We start from the raw sequence: 19,997 nt of genomic DNA, 5'->3' as shown, positions 1-19,997 counted from the left end.
CGAAATTTATTCATGAGCGGAATTGATGAGATGCAAACAAACATGAGGTGGAATTTACAGGAAAAATAGAGTAGAAAAATAAATAGATAAATAGAGAGAGTGGTTAGACAGAGCGAATTAATATTGAGTAAAATAAAATATTTCGATACCCCCTAACAGCAGCCACTCTTTGTACATGCCTTGCCCATATCGCTCCGTCTAGAGCCCCGATTCGATGAGTTTTCGAGTGCTTTGCATCTCTTTGTACACGCTCAAAAGTTTTATGATGCCGATGAGTTACGTTAAAACTTTATAAGTCAGAGATACTAATGAAAATATGTCGTTATTTTCAATTTTCTTAAGTGTATGACTGTATTTACAAATGGATGCCTGAATTGTAATGATGACTTCAACCTGATCTATTTTGTAGTGACATGCCATTAGTTTAAAAAAGATGAATTGGATTGAATTAATTAATGATTTTTTTCATATCAGTTAATTTGATTTTTTTAGGGATTTAGATTTGATTCGTTTTTTTTTAAATTAATTGAAAAATACATAAGTTTGAACCTAATTGAACTAAATAAATTTCAAATCTCCCGACATGGAATTTTCGGTAGGTATTTAAATAATTATAAAAATTAATGCAATGATTTTTTATTAATCTCTCTACACAATTTTTTAAACATTTTAACACTCGACTGATTAAAAAATCAACCAACAAACTTAGCTTACGTTAAGAAAAAATGAATTAAATTAAAAAAAAATGAATGCATCATTACGATCATAAATCAATAATTGATTGATTTCGCAAAGCTGGCCTTGGTGTTTATGAAACGTAAGTTGAGAAGACACTTGTCCTTCTAAAAGGTGGCATCTCAGGTAGCCTTTTGTCAAGCAAAACCGCCAATTTCTCACATGCTCGCGTAAGCAAAAAACCGACGACGACGTTTCCATTGCAACGAGAGCAAAGCGATGCCTCCCGCAGGCCGGTCTTGCACACATCATCAGTAGGCTGCTCGCATGCACATACTCGCGTCGAAATTGCATTTCCCTGTAACAGTACTGCCAGCGGCCGTTTACACGCACAAACCACACAAACTCGGCGCGAAACACACTCGTTATGCAATTTTTCTCGCTTCACTTGCCACGATTACAGTCTTCTTTTATTGCAAAATGCTAATATTTATCTGGAGCAATTAGTTCGGAGGCAGAGAGATATTACACGCAATTAACTGTATTCCTCTCGCTGCGGACTGAACGGACCGGTGAAGTTATTTGAATCTTTCGCGTGATTCCCACGCTAAAGTCAACACCACACGTCAATATTTGAACTTTGATTCGTCTGCACTGCTTTTCGCACTGTGGCTGTGCAAACAGAAACCGGAAAGAGAGCGTGCTGCAAGAAGAAGCTTCTTGAATTCGAAATTTAATCAAGAAAACACGAGAGAATGAGAAGGGCCACGGAGAGCGAGTGAGTCATTTTTAATTTTACTCGTTTTCTCTTGGTTGACGTCCAGCATTTGGCCAAGGAGTAAATAACACGACTTATCCGGTGTTTCGAACAGGCGTGTAAAAAGTGTTTCGTTATTCAGTTGACAGTTCGCTTCGCACCTTATTCGAAATTGAATTAGTGCCCTGTGCGTTGCTCAATATTGGTCGAAAGTTATGCTCAAGGCCCACAAATTGACACCAAGGAAAAACAGTCAATTTTATTTTGAGTGACGGCTGCAGTGGCCTTGCTGAAGAACTGTTTTTGATTTTCTGAAGTTTTAATGAATCCAAATCACTTTGCCTCGCAGAGAACACAGAATATTATTTAAAAATTGATTTTTAAGTGGATCGCAATCGAAAGGAATCAAGTGAATTTAATTTTTCGAGAAATTAGGTTAAATCTGAAATTTAATTGTTCCTCATTCCTGATTTTAGAGATAAACTGTTGCTGAATTTCACTAACAATAAACTCAATGAAGTAAAAAATGCAAATTCTCGTAAAGCTCTACTTAAAGATTAAAACACGAGTGAATTAAAGCTGCCGTTGGAGAAAATGAGATGAAATTTTGAGATGGAATTTGATTTGAAGAAATTCGCTCTCATATGTTTCGTGTTTATTTTTATCGACAAGAACCAGGTTGCCGTGCACTTTTGAAAGTATAGTCTGTTGCGCAATCGAAAATATTGTAGAGATCAAGTTTTGGCATTGCTTACCGAGATCTTGGCCTGCTTGGCATTGTCCGGCTGCTGCGGCTGCGGCTGTTGCTGCTGCTGGTGCTGATTCAGCAATTGCACCCACTTGAGCATATCGCTCCACCGAAATCACAGCAAAAAGCACTGGGAACGCCGTTTCATCCGTGATCTCGCGGGCGCGCGGTGCACGCCGATCGGCCGTTGCTTTCTAACTGCTCCAATAAAACAAACTCTAATCACGCCGAATGGCACTGCACAGCGAGCGAGTTTTCTAGGGCACGGCGTGTGCTGAGCAAAGATCCCTCTCGCATCGTGTCGCCCCGCGGAAGAGAGCCGAAATTACCCCAGCGGGGGTGGGTCCGCGTGCGTCCGGTCGTGCGTCCGAAATGCAAATGAGCGGTCGCGTGCGTTTGCGAGTTTGCCAAACGATTGTTCCCACGCGCGGTGGGTGAGGTCGCGGCGAGTGAAAGTGCAGACTCGTGTGTGTGTGTGTGTGTATGTGCGCAATGGGCACAGCACTCAGGGCGCGGACGAACGCAGACTGCCGACTTCCTGATGGACCACGCGAGAGAGCACAATGGTCCTCCTCCTACTCCGGCCAGACGTCTCGCACACGTGAATCGCAGTTATGTTACACTCGGCCGGTCGAGTGCGAGCATCTCGAGCAGGCAGGCAGGCAGGAGGAGTTAGTTGCTCGCCAATGTACTCCTCCTCGCCGCCCGCTTTATGACACTCTGCCGATTTTGTGACTCGTTTTAACTCGGCGGGTCATGCTGCAGCCGCTCGATACTGACGTAATCCACGGCCCAACACACACCTGGCCGCTTTGCTAAATTGAGCAATTCGGCAAACCCGCGAAAAATATTAACAGTTTGCCTTTTGTCGTATTTCGCAATAATGGCAGACGAAGCGGGATCTAAATGACCAGCGGATATTGTACTACCTAGTGATGCTCGTAATCGCCGCAAATGAGTTCAGTTAATTTTTGTTTTTTAAATATTTTGTAAAAATTGCTAACCCTGATTGATCTAGGAAAAATCAGATTTTCAAGTTTGTCAAAAGGAGATTTTCCTCGAAAGGGACGAGAAAATTTGAAATTACCTACGAAAAATAAGTTTGATTAAGATAGAGAAAATGTTACATGCTTCCAACTACTTAATAAGTCAAGACGTCACTAATGAAAGCAAAAATGAGGAACCGAATCTTGGGGCTCTTTTTTTTAACGTTATATATATATATATATATATATATATATATATATATATATTCACTATGGGAATATCTCTCTTGGATAAAAAAATCCTTTATTTTTATCTACCACTCAAATATTGATTGATGACTCAGGGGAAAAACAAATTATATTAATAATGAAACCGTTACCTCAAATATTCGTCTTTTTGCGCAACCCTATTCAAACATGGTCGCTCTCAGAGTCTTGAGGTAGGTTAGGAGTCAGAATCACCACTTGAAGAGGACTGATACTGGGAAATCGTGGAAAATGCTTGTTACCAATGCATGAAATCATCCCTAAGGATTCTGTTAAAGCCAAAATTGACATAAATTATAGAGAAAAGTGGCTGCAAAGATAGCATGTTTTTCAAACGGTGAGGACTGTCTCCTTACTTGAAATCCTATTTTATTTTCCCACAAAGAGTTTCCCTAAAAGGTTTCATACGCTGTCGGACAGATCTCGACGAGAGGAATCGAAATCTGCCAAGAAAATGTGGTAAAAGTGCGGAAAATTTTGGAGAAAATTTGAAAAATTTGAATTCTTACTGTAGCAAGGTCCTTATTTTTTATTCATTATCAATCAACTGCTTATTGCATCAAACAATTCAAATAATTTTCAAATGTCACCCTGTATCAATCCACTGTAACAAACTCGGATTTCTGTCCTTGTTGCAAAAATGGGCAACGATCAAATCGATAGAGAAAATTTTGGTGTTTGCTCAGCGATGCTCAATTTCTCGACCCGTGCAAGTGGCAAATCCACGAATACCAGATATATTTTTATAAACTTGGAATTTAATATTTCAAGTCGGACTCACACTTTCGCGCTGAAACTCTGTGCGGCTCGGTCTTAAAACTAACTGTCATTCTTATGGCGAAAGTTCAGAACTTAAAATAGCTTAGAAAACTTGTCGTGAAGATAAAAAAGGCTTTTAAACTGTCTTGTTTCAGTGGTGAAATTTTCGGTTAGAATCTACAGTGATGATGCGGTTTGGCGAGTGCTGATTGTGTCTCATTTGCACGTCGCTGGCGTCAACAAGACAAATAGCAAATAGATATCGTGGCCACAAGCGAGTTTCCACGCAGATTCGATGCGCGTTTGAAAGTGTGATATAGCAGCAGCAGCTGCGGCTAGGCTTGCTCAAGAAGAAGGTGAGGATTTGCGGTTTGGCAAATGAAACGCTTCTGCGACTTGATGCTCGCTTGCTCACTCCATTTCAGCTTTTGGAAAAGTTAAATGCCCATTAAACGCATCAGCTGAAAAGCGAGTGAATTGCATGTGTGCGGTTTCAGGCCTGGTGATCCGTTAAACGTCGGTTTTCGCCACCCAACGAGATTTGCTCCAGATGTCTTGGAAACGGCGCTGAAACCATGACTAATCATAAAAACTGTGAATTCGTTGCATGTCGCGCGTAAATAGCCGACTTTACGCGCCGAGTGTCTTTTTGGAGTGGGCTGCAAATGCGATTAAAGCCAAGTGATGGAATAATCTTTTCATCTGACAACCGAGTGCCGCGGGAATTAGACGGCCAATCCGCTGATTTGCAAGTGTGTTGCCCCCTGCCTGCCGGACGAGGTGCAATATTATATTAATAAATTTCTAAGCGGAGGTTGACACTCCTTTGCGCGCCGAGGTTGCAAATTAGATGCGTATCGGGAGGGGGATAATTCAGTCTCCAGGTGCGAGCTCTACACTTTATTTTATTACAATTTCAGCCAATTAAATGGCTGCAACTCCAATAAGCAACGTCCTTCGCGGAGTTCATCCCCCGCCTCTCCGACTTGCATTAGATGAGCAGATAAACAACTATATTTACATATTAATTAGTTGATTTCTGCCTCCATCCTTCCTTTTGAGATTTCTGGTCCATTTTTTTAATTTATTGAGAAAATGAAAGTTTATTTTGTGAGTTGAACTGGATATAATAAATTAGGAATAGGTTAAAATGATTTCTAAATTAATTAAAATGCACCAGAGATTTGAAACAAAAACTTCTAGTTAAGATTATCATGTGCGGAATAAAGACTTTCAAGGCCAAACAAAACAAGGAGGATCAAAAGTTGATTGTTTTTCGTCGTTTGTTTGCATCGTCAATCGCAAAGGAATTAAAACGGACTGATAATTGTATAGTGCTAACCCATCCGCTGACACTGACACTGACTCCAATTAAATAAGCAGTTGCATTAATCCTCAATGTTCACAGATTAGAGCTAATTAGATTATAAAACGCGTCGATTTTCTGCAAATTGCCTCTAGCCACCGTTAGCCGGCAGTTCCGCTCCAACAACTTAATCTCCGGCGTAATTAAAGATATACACGCGTGTGCAGAGCGAGCGAGAGGAAGCGCGTGAAAGAGAGAAAGAAACGCAGTCATAACAACAAAAGTGATGGGAGGCACACGCACTCTGCGGAATCAGCTGCTGGCCGGCGCGCAGACTAGCGTAACGGGACTCGTCCACTCGGCCGTAATTAGCATCTCGCCGAGCAATCTGATTTAAAAGGCACTATTTTAATTAGCCGGCCACACGAATTAATGGTCCAGCAGTGTTCGGATTTGGAGAGAAAGAGTGGAGCTCCTTTTTGGGAATGGGAAGCATCCGGTTCGACTTGAAAATTTGCAGCAGTTTATTTTCTCTGCGGAGAAAAAAATAATAAACACGGACGCGGATGCTCCTCTGGTTATATAGCCAGCGAGAATGAAAAGAAATAAAGTAAAAAACTGCATTCCTCCATGCTTGGATAATAATATTTATGATTTCCATTAAATCGGGCTTACTTAATAGCGTCTTGTCCAGCGTCGAACGCGAGCACTTTATACGCAGCTGAAAAGTTATGCGCGCAGCGCTTTTGATAAATAATTAAAGCGGATGCATGTTGCTGTCTTCTTACTGCTTTCTGCAGCTCGCCATTTGATTTTATAGGCCCGGCTGTTGGCGCTAGAGAGGCTGCTCTATTGACAAAAGCGCCGTAAACGCTATTGACGAGCACGAAAATTCAAATTATCGTTTATGGCCCGTCGATTATAACACCTCTCGCAACTTTTGCGCGCGGACGCCGTCAACATTTCGCTGCCAGCCAGCCCAACTTCATTACGAAAGCAGCCGTGCGCAGAATTTCAATTATCTTTCCCAGCGTGACGTATTAGGAATCAATATAACAAATTTCTTCATCTGCCGAGTACTCTGGAAAGGAAACTTTAATTATAAAAAAATCTCCAATAATTAGAAAGGAACATTTTGAAGGTTTCAATGTTTCAAGCAGGATAAAATATAAATTTTACTGCTTTTGAATATTGATTGAATCAACAAAAACAAATATAGCCTCGCGGAGAAAGAGGTTTTGCTTCAAAAGATCAGATATTTTAAACAATTTTTTAATTTATGCTGTCACACGAGGAGAGCAAGTCACGTCCAATTTTAAAAAGCGGTTTGTCCTTGAAAGCGCTCCATTTTCATATTCAGTTCCATCTAAAGCAATTTTAATTTGTGGCCCCACTAAATTAGGCAAGTAGCTCTAATGTTCATGCTCGTAATTGCAGCTTTTTGCGTATTTAAAAAGCAAAATAACAAACATTTAGCGAGAAAAGGCCGGCTCTCTCTTAATCTTTTTTGTACATTTTGATGCTGGAGACTCGGAGGGAGATTCGTTTCGAGAAGTGCGTTGTTATTTCGGTTGTCTATTTTGGGCGAATAATTGGCTGGCTGTCACGTCGTCGCGCGGGGAGTGTGCCGTAATTGAAGTGTGCGCGACGCTGCAGCAGTAATTGCCGCGCGCGGATTGTGCGATGATCGTGACGTAATTCACCGCACATACCAGTTTCCCCCTGCATGAGCCGAAATATGAATTTGTTTGAGTCACGACTTGCAAGATTACCACGAGCTGCTGGATACCCTTCTGTCCGTCATCCGAGCGAGAGGATCCGAGAGATGCTAAATTACATCCTGGACAGCGAGCACCGCACTACTGTTAATAATTTGCATTTTGTTATTCCAAGCCGCTTCGACGTGTGTGTGCCCGCGCGCGTTTTTAATATTCCCCGTGCATATGGCCACCAATCAATGGTGCCAAAACACGTGTCCTGCGTCCTGGAAATTCTAGGAAAATAACTAGGGCTGTCAGTTGACTATTTTTACGGTATTATATCTATAAATAAATTCGAACAATTCGAACAAAAAAGGACGATTTTTTTCAATTTTGCACCAGCTATTAAAATTAAAATTTAATTTTACGAAACTATCGTATCATTTTAAACAAAACACTCTGATTAGTGAGAAGTGGTGGTGGCTCTTTACTTCAGCAAATGCAGACGGAAAAGAGATTCCTATTTTTGTAAACGAGTTTGAATGTGGGCAGGCAAACGGCAAACACTTGGCGGTGTTCTTTAACACAATTGCTCGCACATTGCTAAGAATTCAATTAATTGCGGCAGACAAGGTTATGCAGCAGGTCAAAACGCAGCCCTTTTCCTCTCGACAGAAATTAATTGAAAACTCTTCTTTATAAACACAACCGTGCTATTATTTATTCGCTTTTAATTAAGAATGATACACAGTACCTACGAATTTTGTTTTCACGCTGCGGCGAGATAAATATCTTTAATTATTCGCTAATTGTTTTTAATGAGCGCTCACCATATGAAGTGGATAAAGCGTCATTGGTTAGAGTGGAGACGAGATCAGCTTGGAAGCCAGGGGTAATCTGCGGTTTCCACTTCCTGCTGAATTTCATTTCAAGGGGAACGCTGCCACGAGATTTTGTTTCAGAGAAGCAGAATGTGTTCGGAAGCCTTCAACGTTTTTAGAGCTCTAAGTCGCGAGATTTAAGTTGGCGGCTGGCCATTTTCACCGGCTTACAACATTTTAAACGTGAAGTTTGATAGTGTGTTTAATAGAAAAATGTTGTCTCCTGCACTTCTTAATTTTTGACACTTTTTCACTGGCGGCTGGCGTGGCTGGCGCAGCTTAGCCAGATTCACGGCGACTGGCGGCTGCCCACGTGATCCAAAATTTGCCGGCTGGCGCGGCGCAGCGCGGCTGGCTGAAACCTAAAATTTTAGTTAAAGCTGTTTATTGAATTAAGAAGATGAAGATCCGTTTCAGCACGAATTTCAAGAGTGTTTTTTTATAATTATACTTCTTAAAAGCCCACCGTAATTTTAAGGGAAGGACTTCCCGGCAGTTGCTATAAAATTCGTTCCTCTTTACGCACCAGAAGCTTTGAATTCATATCATTTTTTGAATCGTGGGGGCGAGTGCGTCTGTTTCCGCCGTTGGATTATGTGCATTTGGCTGGCAGACTGCAATCACACGCAGAGTCGCGCACCAAGGTTCAAAGGAGCGTGCAGTGCAAGAAGCGTGCGACGACACAGGCCGGCGCGTCTTCTTCCTACGTGCGCTTTTCTTCTCTGCTGCTCTCCGCACCGACGACCGCGAAAGCAAAATCAACAAAACGCTGTTGTTAAACTCTGTAACACTCGCCACCTCAAAGAAAATTGAAACAGCAGAGCGGACAACTACTGCTTCTTGTGAGGTTTTTTTTAGGTTTTTTCATTAATCCAGTCGCGCGTCGCTTCAGCGCGGTTTATCAAGCATCTTTCACGTTCTTAGTTTGCTTATCGGAAAAGTGACAAAAGGCCTCAACGTCGTCTGAAGATTAAAACAGCTTTTTATCATTCTCTAAGGCTTCTTTTTGCTGAACAAAGAACACTTACTTGGCAGGAATGAGTTCGAACATCTATTTGATAAAACTTTGCACCTTTTTCCTATGCTGCTTGTTTTTTTCTGGTGATTTCATCGGTGATTTCATAGTGACGAGAGGTATTGGTGTCGCCGCAGGTAATTCGATAATGCCGACATGAATGGTCAGCTATGCGCCGACCACAGTGCTTATTTTTTCTTGCCTTTCCCACACACAAAACTGACCCTTTGCTGCATGGGAAGACCTTCAAGTGCGTAATAGCCCCCTATATGTGCATCCGTAAATTGGATTTAGCTCGCAAAACAATACACCAACTGCTGACGCGAGCGCTTTATTTCTTTCGCCTGGAGATAAGCGTTTGGATTCAAATTCTGTTTTTCACAGTGCATTAATTAAGACTGAATAGCTTGATTAAATTCATGCGTACTTGCTTATATAAGTGGGGCAATTTCTTATCACTCCTGAAGACGAAAGAAAGTGAAATTTCAAGGGTTTTATGATAGTGACAAAGGTCGCGTGATATTATTTAGTATTAAGGGCACGGACGTTACGAAAGAATGCAAAATGATACGAAAATTGTTAGACCTTTGTTTGTTAGACTTGCAGCAGCTACGCTTAAAATGCGTTTGATAAGATATAAAAAGACAGCTTCAATCGCGCTGTTTGATGTACCCCATCGTTTAGTAATTTAAAGTAGATCTTTACAGGCCAACAATTAAGAACAATTTGTCTTTTTGACTATAGCATTGAATTTGATGTTTGTAAAATTTAGCAAAAAAAAAAATAATTAAATCAGGACTGAGAACCAAAGCCTTGCCCACATCGCTCCGTCTAGAGCCCCGATTCAATGGGGTTTCAAATGCTTTGCATAACTTTGCTTACAGTAAAAAGTTTTGTAAAGCTGATGAGTGTTTAAATTAAGTTAAAGATTTATAAGTGTAGAGATACTTGTATTATATTTTGTTATCTCTTATTGTACAAATGGATGTCTGCATTGTAGTGATGAATTCCCCTGATCTATTTTGTAGTGACATGCCATAAGTTAAATGAAGGAATTTCAGATTTTGCCAAATTTCGCTTGATTTCGATCCCTATCGTCGCAATTTATCCAACGCTGTAAGAATTTGAGAATTTTGAGGAAAAATTCCCTTAATTGGGAAATCAATTGAGGTTTACTGTAAAGGGAAACAGTGCTTAATTAGCACGCAAACTTTGAGCCAAGTTAAAAGACAATTTAGAAATATTCTAACGTATTTAGATAGTGATTAGGATTTTTCACAATTTTTTTTTTCAAAAAGCTCTTCCTTATTATGAGTAGTTTCCATTAGTATACCGCTGGATTCCAAGTATCCGCTTTCAATCGACCTCAAATATCAAACTATTGAAATAAAGACGTAGCTGATAAATAATTAAGTGCAACGACTAATAAAGTAGAGAGTTAACGAAACACATTGAACACTTAATATTTTTGGTGTCAAAATAACAGTTGGTACATATTTATGACACTTAATTATTTCGTCAATCAGCTCGTATAGCCTATTCCTAAATAAACCCTAATCATTTACACATTTCAAGGCTACTTTGAGTAAAAATGTTTCTTGAGGTTCGAAAAGAGAAACAATCACCTTTGGAATATTGTGGGTGCGAATTTGCAGCTGTAAAATATTTAGCAGATCCTTTGGTTCGTCGAAGAAAGACTATAATCATGCAGTCGGTAATAATTGTTTTTCGCGAAGAGGTGAATACACTAATTGAAAGCCTTGAGAGGCCGAAATCCCATTAGCTTTTGCCTCGTCACATGGCATGCCGCACATTTGTGACGGATCAATAAATTCCTCGGTCAAAACCAAATAGCATTTGCGCTCACGGGGGTTCGCAGAGGGAAATAAAATAAAAATTTCGCAAAAAACTGAGCGCATAAAGCAATTGTATCGTTTCTAGAAAGAGAAATATTGCCGATAATTGTGACTGTAATTGGTCGAATTCAATGAATGCGCACGGAATGACACATTGAGCAATAAAGCAATAAACTATTATACACGGCCGAGAGTAAAACAGGATCGGAGATTTGCGTCACACCGCGCAGAAGGTGGTGAATCACGCAAAAACATCAATATTGCAGTGTGCTGAATATGCAGTCCGTAGGATAGTAACCACTTCCTCCATATGGCAGGATGGAAAGGTGCATTTTTCGGAAAGACAGGTGCGACGCCCGCACCGAGGGGTGCGCGAGAGTAGACCAACAGACACCACGATAAACGTTGGTTCATCACATGGGGGAATAACTCTCTGGCAACACGCTTTGTTGTCGTTTGCGTTCTAGTCTAACTAGTCATGCTAGTCTAATGATAAAACGAGAACACGAGAAATTGCTAGAATCTAGTGGAGCAAAAAATGATTTACTGCCTAGAAATGACAATTTGTTTAAACGAAAACACCAAGAATGTTAAAGAAAATTTGTGAGAAATCCCTTTTACCTTTACTTAAAAATGAGGAAAAATTCCTAGAATTGTCCTAAATCGCGTGTCGTTTAAATTTTTGAGAAAAACGGCTCAAAAATTTGTTTTTCCTCAAAATTGGCGCAAAATGAAAAAAATAAGTGGTACTCACCCTGACTCTTTGGAAGTAATTACTATTGGGCAGGTCGTTGAGGTCGTCCTCGTCGAAAAAGGAGGAAGACTCTCGGCTGGGGGTGGACAGGACGGAGTTGTCGTCCCGCTGCGAATTGTCCTCACTCATGGTGCCGGCCAAATTCGCTGCGGTCCATCGGCGACCTGCCGCTGAGCGAAACTAACCAAAACGCGTGCGTGCGTGCGTATGTGTGTTTTCCTTTTCTCCTCTCCGGCTCTCTGCTATAGGACCAGGACACGCACTCGCGCCGAGATGTTCGTTCACTCAGTCAGTCCGCCGCATCGATTATGTAGGACATGTGCGAGCCACACTTTGTGTCCCTGCCTTATTATTCAGAGATAACAAGCCTCCAAGGCAAATAAAAATTATCTCGCATATTCGTCTCAAACCACAGTAAAATCGCGCGCCTCCAGCTCCTAGCGGGCAGGTGAAGAACTGCCCCCGAAGCACGCTTTTCGCCGCCCGTGAAGCGGACTAACGCAACCTGTGCGGGTCAAAGAGAACTACAACAATCGACAAAGCAATAGGCTTTAAGTGTGCAAGCACGAGGCCCATATTTTACGGTACATTCTCGATGTTGTAACGCAGTTTTTTTGTGTATTCACGCCTGGTGTTGATTTCATTGTTTTATATTGGTTAAGAACAAGAAAAAAAACTCATCTCCAATATGGTGCTTTATTAAGAAATTGAAGTTTTGAAAGGGGAAGTATACATATTACGGCACATTAAACGTTGGGAAATCATTCAAAATCGAGTTTTTAACTTTCCGGGAAATAACCTAAAATTTTTTAGACTTGCCGTGAAATTAGTAACGCATTTTCGGTATCAGATAATGTTTTGAAAATTTATGATCTGATTGCCAGGTCATGTGGCTGCACTTTTGTCATGAAGACAAAAAATTTAAATGTTTCCATTTTATTTGTTTTAATTTTTTGAGAAGTAGTCGAGAAATTGATCAATTTTACCGGAACGTTTCGAAAAAGTGGCTGCTCAGTCGACTTGAAATTAATCTAGGCTCATTTTATGACCAAATACGAGCCGATCCGATTAAAATTCTAGGAGGAGATAGATTTTCAATTTAAAAAAATTTGATTTTGCACTTTCCCCATAAGGATAACATAAGAAATCAAAATTCGCGATTTTTCCAAACGGAGGAAACTTAATAGAGTTTGCGTGCTCCATCGCACGCAAAAGACCGCCGATTTTTCGCGCCCATAAAAAGATTAAAATTAATTTTTTTTCCGTTTTTACTCTTCGCGTAATGCGCAAAGGCGAATTTTTTTTATTTTTATTTAAGGAGGCAAAAGTGGCCCTTGAGTGGGCTGGGTCCCTGTGCGGCCTGGTGCGCCCATGTTATCCGTTCGCGGTGTTATTGGGACCCAGGTTTCTGCGTTCGTGCTAGTGCAGTGCGCGCCCTTCCCGGTCCGAGAGGACGGATAAAAAGAGCAAAAAAAAAAAAATTGGCCGCTCGTCGCATCGTCAACCACAACCCCTCATCAGACAGGTCTTTGATTGGACTTTAACTTGGGATACCTTAACGCTGGTTTTTAATGCTTTTTATTTTCAATAATTTCGAGTACTTCATCGACGATTTTTAATCCTTGCCTGTTACCGACCTTCCTCAGGTCTAAAAACATTAATTAGCTCTGGCCACTTTCAGACAAGAGCATCTATTCAAAGTTATGTAGTTTAAATATTAAAAAATATGGTTACAAATTCATTATATTTTTATTTCTCCGCTCACACATAAGAATTTCGCATTTACACAGAATACACGGATATCTTACACAGTTTTGCACATATTACAAAAATAAGTAATATTTTTGGTTAATAGCGGCGTTCAATTTCAACATAAAGAGTGGAAATTATGATATGGATTTTGACAAAGAATGTTCTGCATGGAAATTATATCAGTGTAAAATGTCAGTATGTGTGGATTATTTGAGATACAAAAAAACTGAAGTGTATATCACAAAATGCTGAAGAGAACCTGTTAAAAAGTCACTGCAATATAAAGAGAGGTGGGTTTGGCGTATTAAAAATATAACCAAAAACAATACAAAAGAGAGAAATTACTTATGCAGTCTTTTAACATGGCACAGGAGCTTATTGAATGCCATCTTTTCCTCACAAAGTTGAATCACAAACAGCGAGAACTCTTAATTTTCATTCCATTAACTATCAACTCACAGGATGATTCGCACGTCCCTGTCGATGAAACACTGGAAGAACTCACGGCGAGGTCTCTTTACGTGTCAGCGTCATTTTTTGCACGTTTGTTTGTAAATCAGACACCCCGCAGAAGGCACGACTCGAAATGCAATCTACGGCTCAATATGAGCACGTCTTCAATTTGAACACATATAATTGTTGCGAGATTCCACACTCAGAAGAAGTGGTCATCGTGGTCCTCCCGCAGTTTGTGGTTGTTGGCCAGACTGTGCGAGTTCCTCTTGATGGTCGCCGTCTCGTACTCGACCGGCTTGGCTGGACTGAAGATTTTGGGCGTCGTGTTGTCCTCGTTGTCCAGCAATGCGTTCTTGCCATCGGCCACGCCTCTCTGCATCGGCACCGACACGTACGGATTCTGCCTGGCCGGGATGTAGTGCGGGCTGCCCGGCACCCTGCCAGGTCCCCGCTTCATCCTCTGCCGCCGCTTGACTATCACAATGGTGGCCACGGCGGCTGTGGCCGCGATCAGGCCGGCCAGGAAGGCGGCCGTGCTGGCTCCCAAGACTATGCCCACCGAGTCGTTCTCCCTGGGACGGGAGGCGATGTGGGCCGCACTCGAGTCGGGGATGATGTTCAGTTCGTTCTCCAATGGCACGGTAAAACACATCCTGGTCTGCTTGTTGGGGCCGACGCACAGTTGCGGGCCAGGCTTGGACGCCAGGCACGACCTCTTCCTGTACTGCTCGCCTTCTTCGTTGCACACGGACCACTCTGTCCACGCTTGCCATCCAGCCAGAGCTGAAATTGTTTAAAATAAATTGGCAATTTTCTTAATGATCATATCATATTAAAATTTATAATTAATCCGGATTTTTCAGCCCAATTATTTAGCCGAACAAGCATCAGCCGATAATTCTCCAAAATTGGCTGGACTTGTGTAGTGTCCATAAATAAATCTTTTCTTTAAATAGATAAATATAAATCATGCAAACAAAAAATTATTTAGCACTCACAGTGACAACTGACGGAAGCCTCGCAGCTTTCGTCCATGGTTGTGGGCCCATCACAAGACGAGCCCAAGCAGGGTCTGCTTCTGATCCTAACTCCGAGACCGCAACTCACTGAGCATGGTGACCAGTCACTCCAGCAGCCCCACTGACCCTGCGACACGACGGACGGGGAGCCGGGCTTGGAGCACGTGTTTCCGATGCACGTCCTCTCCTCCTCCTTGAACTGCGTTAATTTGACCTGGTTAGGGTCCGTGGCAGGCGCTCGACATTGGAATCTGTAGCGGCGTTCCTTCATTGGGCCGCCTGCAAGAAAACGTTTAGCTCGAACCTAAAAAGTAAGAGGTACAATATATATAGCTTACTTGAAGAATTTGCGGATATGGCCAGCCAGGGCGTCCAAGTCGAAAACTTGCGGACCTCCGCGCAACTTGCGGAGCACAATTCACTTTGCTCAGCACACCCAGGGCACTCTTGCCCTCCATTCTGCGGACTTGGTGAGTCGCATTTTCTCCTGCGCGTCCTCAGACCTGTGCCGCAATCGGCGGCGCTGCACCCGGACCAAGAACCCCACTCAGACCAATGTCCATCTCTGCAAAATTATAAGAATTGATAACGGTGCTACATAATAAGTAACAGCCTAGATAGCTCAGTTGGGAGAGCGTTAGACTGAAGATCTAAAGGTCCCCGGTTCAATCCCGGGTCTGGGCAAATTTTTGTCTTTACTTCGAGTTAGATCGATTAATATTTTGCTTATCAACCATTTTTCTAGAGGTCTCGACCGCGGCGGCCGGCGGGACCGGCATAGCCGAATTTTTTGCTAACGCGGCTGACAATATTTGATAGTGCTTCATCGGTGGACATTTTCCCACTGCACTTTTTAATTTTTGACCTTTTTCCCCGCCGCGGCTGAGACCTCTACATTTTTCCGATGTTCAATTGAATTTTACCTTGGTGGTGGACCCTGTTTGGCAGGGCAAGGTGGATTTGCCGAGCAGTACATTTCGTTGTGGTCTTGTCCGACACAAACTCTGCCTCCAAAGGCTGGGGCAGGGTTTCCGCATGTGCGTCTCCTCGATTTGACGGCGACTCCGCAGGTCTGCGAGCACGCAGACCACTGCGACCAAGCCGTCCAGCCTCCATGCTGCGTGCAGTTGGTCACTTCAATATTGGGACCGGCGCCTGTTGAAGATCGAGTTCAGTAAAAAGGTCAATCACTCCACACTGTTCGTTAAATTACCGCAATCCTTTCCACCGTGCTGGGGAGCAGGGTTGTTGCACTGGCGTATTCTGCACTGGCACTGGTCCCCGCTGCCCTGTTTGTAGGCACAGCTGGACCACGCAGACCAACTGCCCCAGGAGCCGTCCACGGGGTCGGTGAGCACTGGGCACCGGGGCGCACTCTGCTCCCAGTGCAGGGCCAGGGGATCCTTGTTCGGCGCGGTCGTGCACGAGAGTTTCAACTCGTTCCATCCGCAGTGCGGGTCGTGAGCGTTCAGACAGGCTTGTCTCGAGGGGAACCTGGCGCAGCGCTGCGCCGGCACCCTGAGCACTCCTTCCGACGAGGCAACGTACAGAGAGTCCTGCGAAAAATAAATTTAATTTTTATTTGCTACAGGGGAATTGCAATTTACCGTTTCCTTCAGGTATTTGAGGTCCATGATTTTGGCCGAGCCTCTGACCTTTGGCGAGAAAGGTTCCCAGACCTCCAGCAGACAGGTGTTCATTGTCCTGGGGAGAACGCCAAGTTTCTTGATCTTTCCTTCAGAGGTGGCGACGAACATGACGATGACAGATTTGTGCAGTTTCGTGTCGACCAAAGTGATGGCGATCTTCGTGAGCCGCTCCAAAGGTTGGGATACGTGCAGAGGGTGCAGCGTGAAGGGCTTCACCGCTTCGTCCATCAATTGGTACTTGCTGGAGTCGACAAGACCTGAAAAATCGATTTGCGGTGAAGAAAATTGCGTCAAAAGCGAGCACGTGTCGGATTTACCTCTGGGCAGTCCGCCGCCCGGGGTGGGACACTTGCCGTGGGAGCTGTGCGTCGAGCTGTGTCTTTCCCAAGAAGCACCTGGGTGGGCCTGATGCTTGTAAGCCCCGCTGAAGGCCGTGCTGATGGCGCTCATGTTGAACGCACAGATGGCCGAGCCGGCAATGCTGTTCCTAAAATATCATTTTAATTAGCATTCGCGGAGCAATAGACGACTTAGATTCCACGAAGAAAAAACTGTTTAGAATAGTCATCTGAGCAAACTTTCAAAACTTTTGGTCCCCGCGATTATGAATGCAAATCGAGGTGAAAATTAACACAGGTGTTTATTCAAACAGTTGCATCAAACGCCATTACAGTGTACATTTTCATAAAAGGCTAATGCTCACAAAGAGCCGCGCGCGCACATTTGTGTGTAATTGGACTGCCGAAAAAGGAATGAGACGGCCCGCCGACAGTGGTCCGCGTCCGCGGCCACCTGTTTGCATTAGAGCACTCACTCTGGCGTTGTGAAAGTGGCGTAGACAAGCCCTTGCGGCTCATCGTAACTGAAGCCCTGGATCTCGTTGTAGTAGAAGGGGTATTGGCCGGGCACGGAGCAATTGAGGCGTGCCTTCAGGAAGGTTGTCCAGTTGTCCTTCAGCATCAGTTGGCCGCTGGTGTCGTTTTTGCACACGCGGGCGATGCGCGAGTAGATGATCTAGGCGGAAAAAATGTTTTGAGTAAATTCTCGACATTGTTACTAGAGCTTTATGAAAGATTGAACTTGACATTTTTTTGGCAAAAAAAAATCCTGTGACAGCATGTGAAAATATCATTAGGGCGAATTAATCATTGACGTTGACGGTTTCGGAGAAAAATGTGGCTTGTCTCGCGAGTAAAATAAAAAAAAACACACACATACCTTGCCGCAGTTAATGTACTCGACGGCGCTCTCCCTGAAGAGGAAGTAGACGAACTCGTCGTTCTCAAACGCTCCCACGAAGTCGGGCTCGCTGAGCCACTTGCTGTTGTACTGGCTGGTGCGCAGAGTTTCGAGTCCGCCCATGCTCCTCGAGATGACCGGGTCGGCGCCAGAGAAGTCTGTCGTGGTGGCGGCGAAAAAGCGGCCGTCCCTGGTCATCAGGGCCGTGCTGTTGGCTTGCGGCGAGTACGGGCATCGCGCCGTTCCGGACACAGTTTCCAGCACCTTGTTCAGGTTGTCGGCCTGAATGTGAGCAAAAACGCTTTTTAGCAAACGACATGGGGCCATTCAAACTGAATAATTCACGACGCTCGTGTTTGGAATTGAAATTTATCTCTCCGACGCGCAATTCACGAGCTCAAATGCGAAATTGCCGCGCACATTTTAACCTACTTTGCCAATAAAAGCGCCGTAAATCAGTCGGCAAATGAGCCAACACGCTTATTATTGCGCAAGAGATCATAAAGCCAATTGGATTCAAATATATGCGCGCGATGATTTCGGCGCACGCCGAATAAATCAGGAGTAAATACCTCTCTCCACGAGCAGAGCGGCGAGTAAGCGTGGGTGCCGCAGGTGAAGACCTTTTTGCCGTTGATCTGCAGCACCTTGACGAAATTGTGGCAGTCCTGCTCCCGCTGACCCTTGTCCTGGCACAGGATCGTCTTGTTGACGGGCGCCTCCCACCTGGCGCGCTCCAGCGCCGACAGGCCGCGCAGCGACAGCCGAAACAGAGAGTCCCTGCGAAGCAGAAAAGGCCACTTCATTAGCATTTCATTCACAAGCACACAGAGAGTGAAAGCAATTGTTGTCGAGTGTATCACAATTTTCAAAACAGATGGTCACTTTTCAGGGCAAGGTGACCTGACGCTCGAGAATAAAAAAAACACCGACGACTGCGTTCTGCTGAATTTGCGTTCGCAATTACTTCTGCCGATCGGGCAGGCCGAGCGAAAATTTAATCCCCGCGCACTCGGCGAGTAGAGTAGTAATCCGTAGAAGCTCGAGTGACGCTGCGACTTTTTAATTTATTTATCTGTAAACAAGCGTGCAAGACTCTTTGCACTGCCACATTCAAATATTTAACCTGCTCGCTCATGCCATTATTAATATAATAATGTTTGTGTGAAATGTCACCGGCGTTATTATTTATTGTTCGCAGCTCCGTATCGCTGATAACGTGTGTCGCATTACGAGCAATAATGTAAAATGCACTCGCAGGGGCGGGCGCGTTAAAACGCCATTATTGCCACGTGCAGGCGTGCGTTAGTTTGAAACGTTTACACATATAAAAAACGGCCGTCAGCTTATTAAAACGCAGCGCGAGGCAATTTTCCTCCGTCCTACGCAGCGAATAAAGGACTGCAGCTCACCCACGTGTCGCCGGCCGACTGAGTTATTGCCCAGTAATTACTTGCGGGATTGCACAAGTGCCATCTTTCGGTGAATTGGGCGCGAGGGGCCGCGAGAGGAAGAAGGAAAGAAAGCGGCCGGCTGCGTTTTTTCTTTATCCTCACGCACCGATCTTGATGCCATTAATAAATTTATTGAAATGCCATTCACGTTGTCTCGCTGCCAGTCTCGCCAATATCGGCCGTTGAAATCTCGGCTGCAACAGCAGCAGCTCTCTTTTGTCTGCCGAGTTTTTTGTTCGCACATTTCAAGCATCTGGTCAATGCACCTCCCGTTCTGCACCGCAGATATTTGTCGTAAATCTGCTCCGAAGCAACAGGGGGACGTGTAACACGGCCGTTAAAAATTTCGCAACAAGCAAAAAATATTTATGTGAACTAATTTGTCAACGTAATTGAAATATATTAAGTTAAGTTCACCTGGATAAATTTATGCTGTTTACACTTTTTATAGAATAATTTAGATGCAAGCCAATCAACGTTCTGATTGATTAATTGGAAAGAAATATATAAAGAATTTTTAATTGATCTTTCCAACGGTACAGCCTTGCTCTGGAAAGAGACTTTTTGCCACCGCCCTAAGCGCCGGCTCCTGGCTTTATTTCATAAGCAGATGTTGAGTGCATTTTAAATTAACAGTTTTTTTTCGCGAAGGCGTATATTTATCCAGCGCGCAGAGAAAGCTTTCAGCATAATTTTCAAAGCCAATTCATTTTAATGCACAGGT

The 19,997-nt window shown here is 43.5% G+C and overlaps 2 protein-coding genes and 1 non-coding gene across 4 annotated transcripts in view; 1 reads left to right on the top strand and 2 right to left on the bottom strand.

Moving 5' to 3' along the window:
* The window catches only part of Rhp (rhophilin), a 36,850-nt gene extending 24,753 nt beyond the window's left edge, over positions 1–12,097 (bottom strand). The window contains exon 1 of one of the 2 annotated variants that reach the window (XM_065497611.1): positions 11,705–12,097. In XM_065497611.1, coding sequence (XP_065353683.1) covers positions 11,705–11,833 — 129 coding nt within the window. In that variant the 5' untranslated portion in view covers positions 11,834–12,097. Of the gene's footprint in view, positions 1–2,187; positions 2,714–11,704 lie in introns of those variants that run through there. The other variant, XM_065497618.1, reaches the window with a different exon arrangement.
* Positions 12,098–13,434: 1,337 nt separating this feature from the next.
* Sema5c (Semaphorin 5c) overlaps positions 13,435–19,997 on the bottom strand; it is a 30,845-nt gene continuing 24,282 nt past the window's right edge. The window contains exons 4-13 of the mRNA XM_065479572.1: positions 18,392–18,599; positions 17,799–18,101; positions 17,395–17,594; positions 16,898–17,067; positions 16,539–16,837; positions 16,145–16,487; positions 15,855–16,086; positions 15,270–15,496; positions 14,911–15,210; positions 13,435–14,695 (exon numbers count right to left, since the gene is read on the bottom strand). Of these exons, the coding sequence (XP_065335644.1) occupies positions 14,112–14,695; positions 14,911–15,210; positions 15,270–15,496; positions 15,855–16,086; positions 16,145–16,487; positions 16,539–16,837; positions 16,898–17,067; positions 17,395–17,594; positions 17,799–18,101; positions 18,392–18,599 (2,866 nt within the window). The 3' untranslated portion in view covers positions 13,435–14,111. The remainder of the gene's footprint in view (positions 14,696–14,910; positions 15,211–15,269; positions 15,497–15,854; positions 16,087–16,144; positions 16,488–16,538; positions 16,838–16,897; positions 17,068–17,394; positions 17,595–17,798; positions 18,102–18,391; positions 18,600–19,997) is intronic.
* TRNAF-GAA (transfer RNA phenylalanine (anticodon GAA)) lies at positions 15,543–15,615 on the top strand. The gene has a single exon. It is a non-coding gene; the product is annotated as a tRNA-Phe (tRNA).

This window comes from Cloeon dipterum, chromosome 1 (genome assembly GCF_949628265.1).
Source record: "Cloeon dipterum chromosome 1, ieCloDipt1.1, whole genome shotgun sequence".
NCBI lineage: Eukaryota > Metazoa > Arthropoda > Insecta > Ephemeroptera > Baetidae > Cloeon > Cloeon dipterum.
This window is presented reverse-complemented; position numbering and strand designations above follow the sequence as displayed.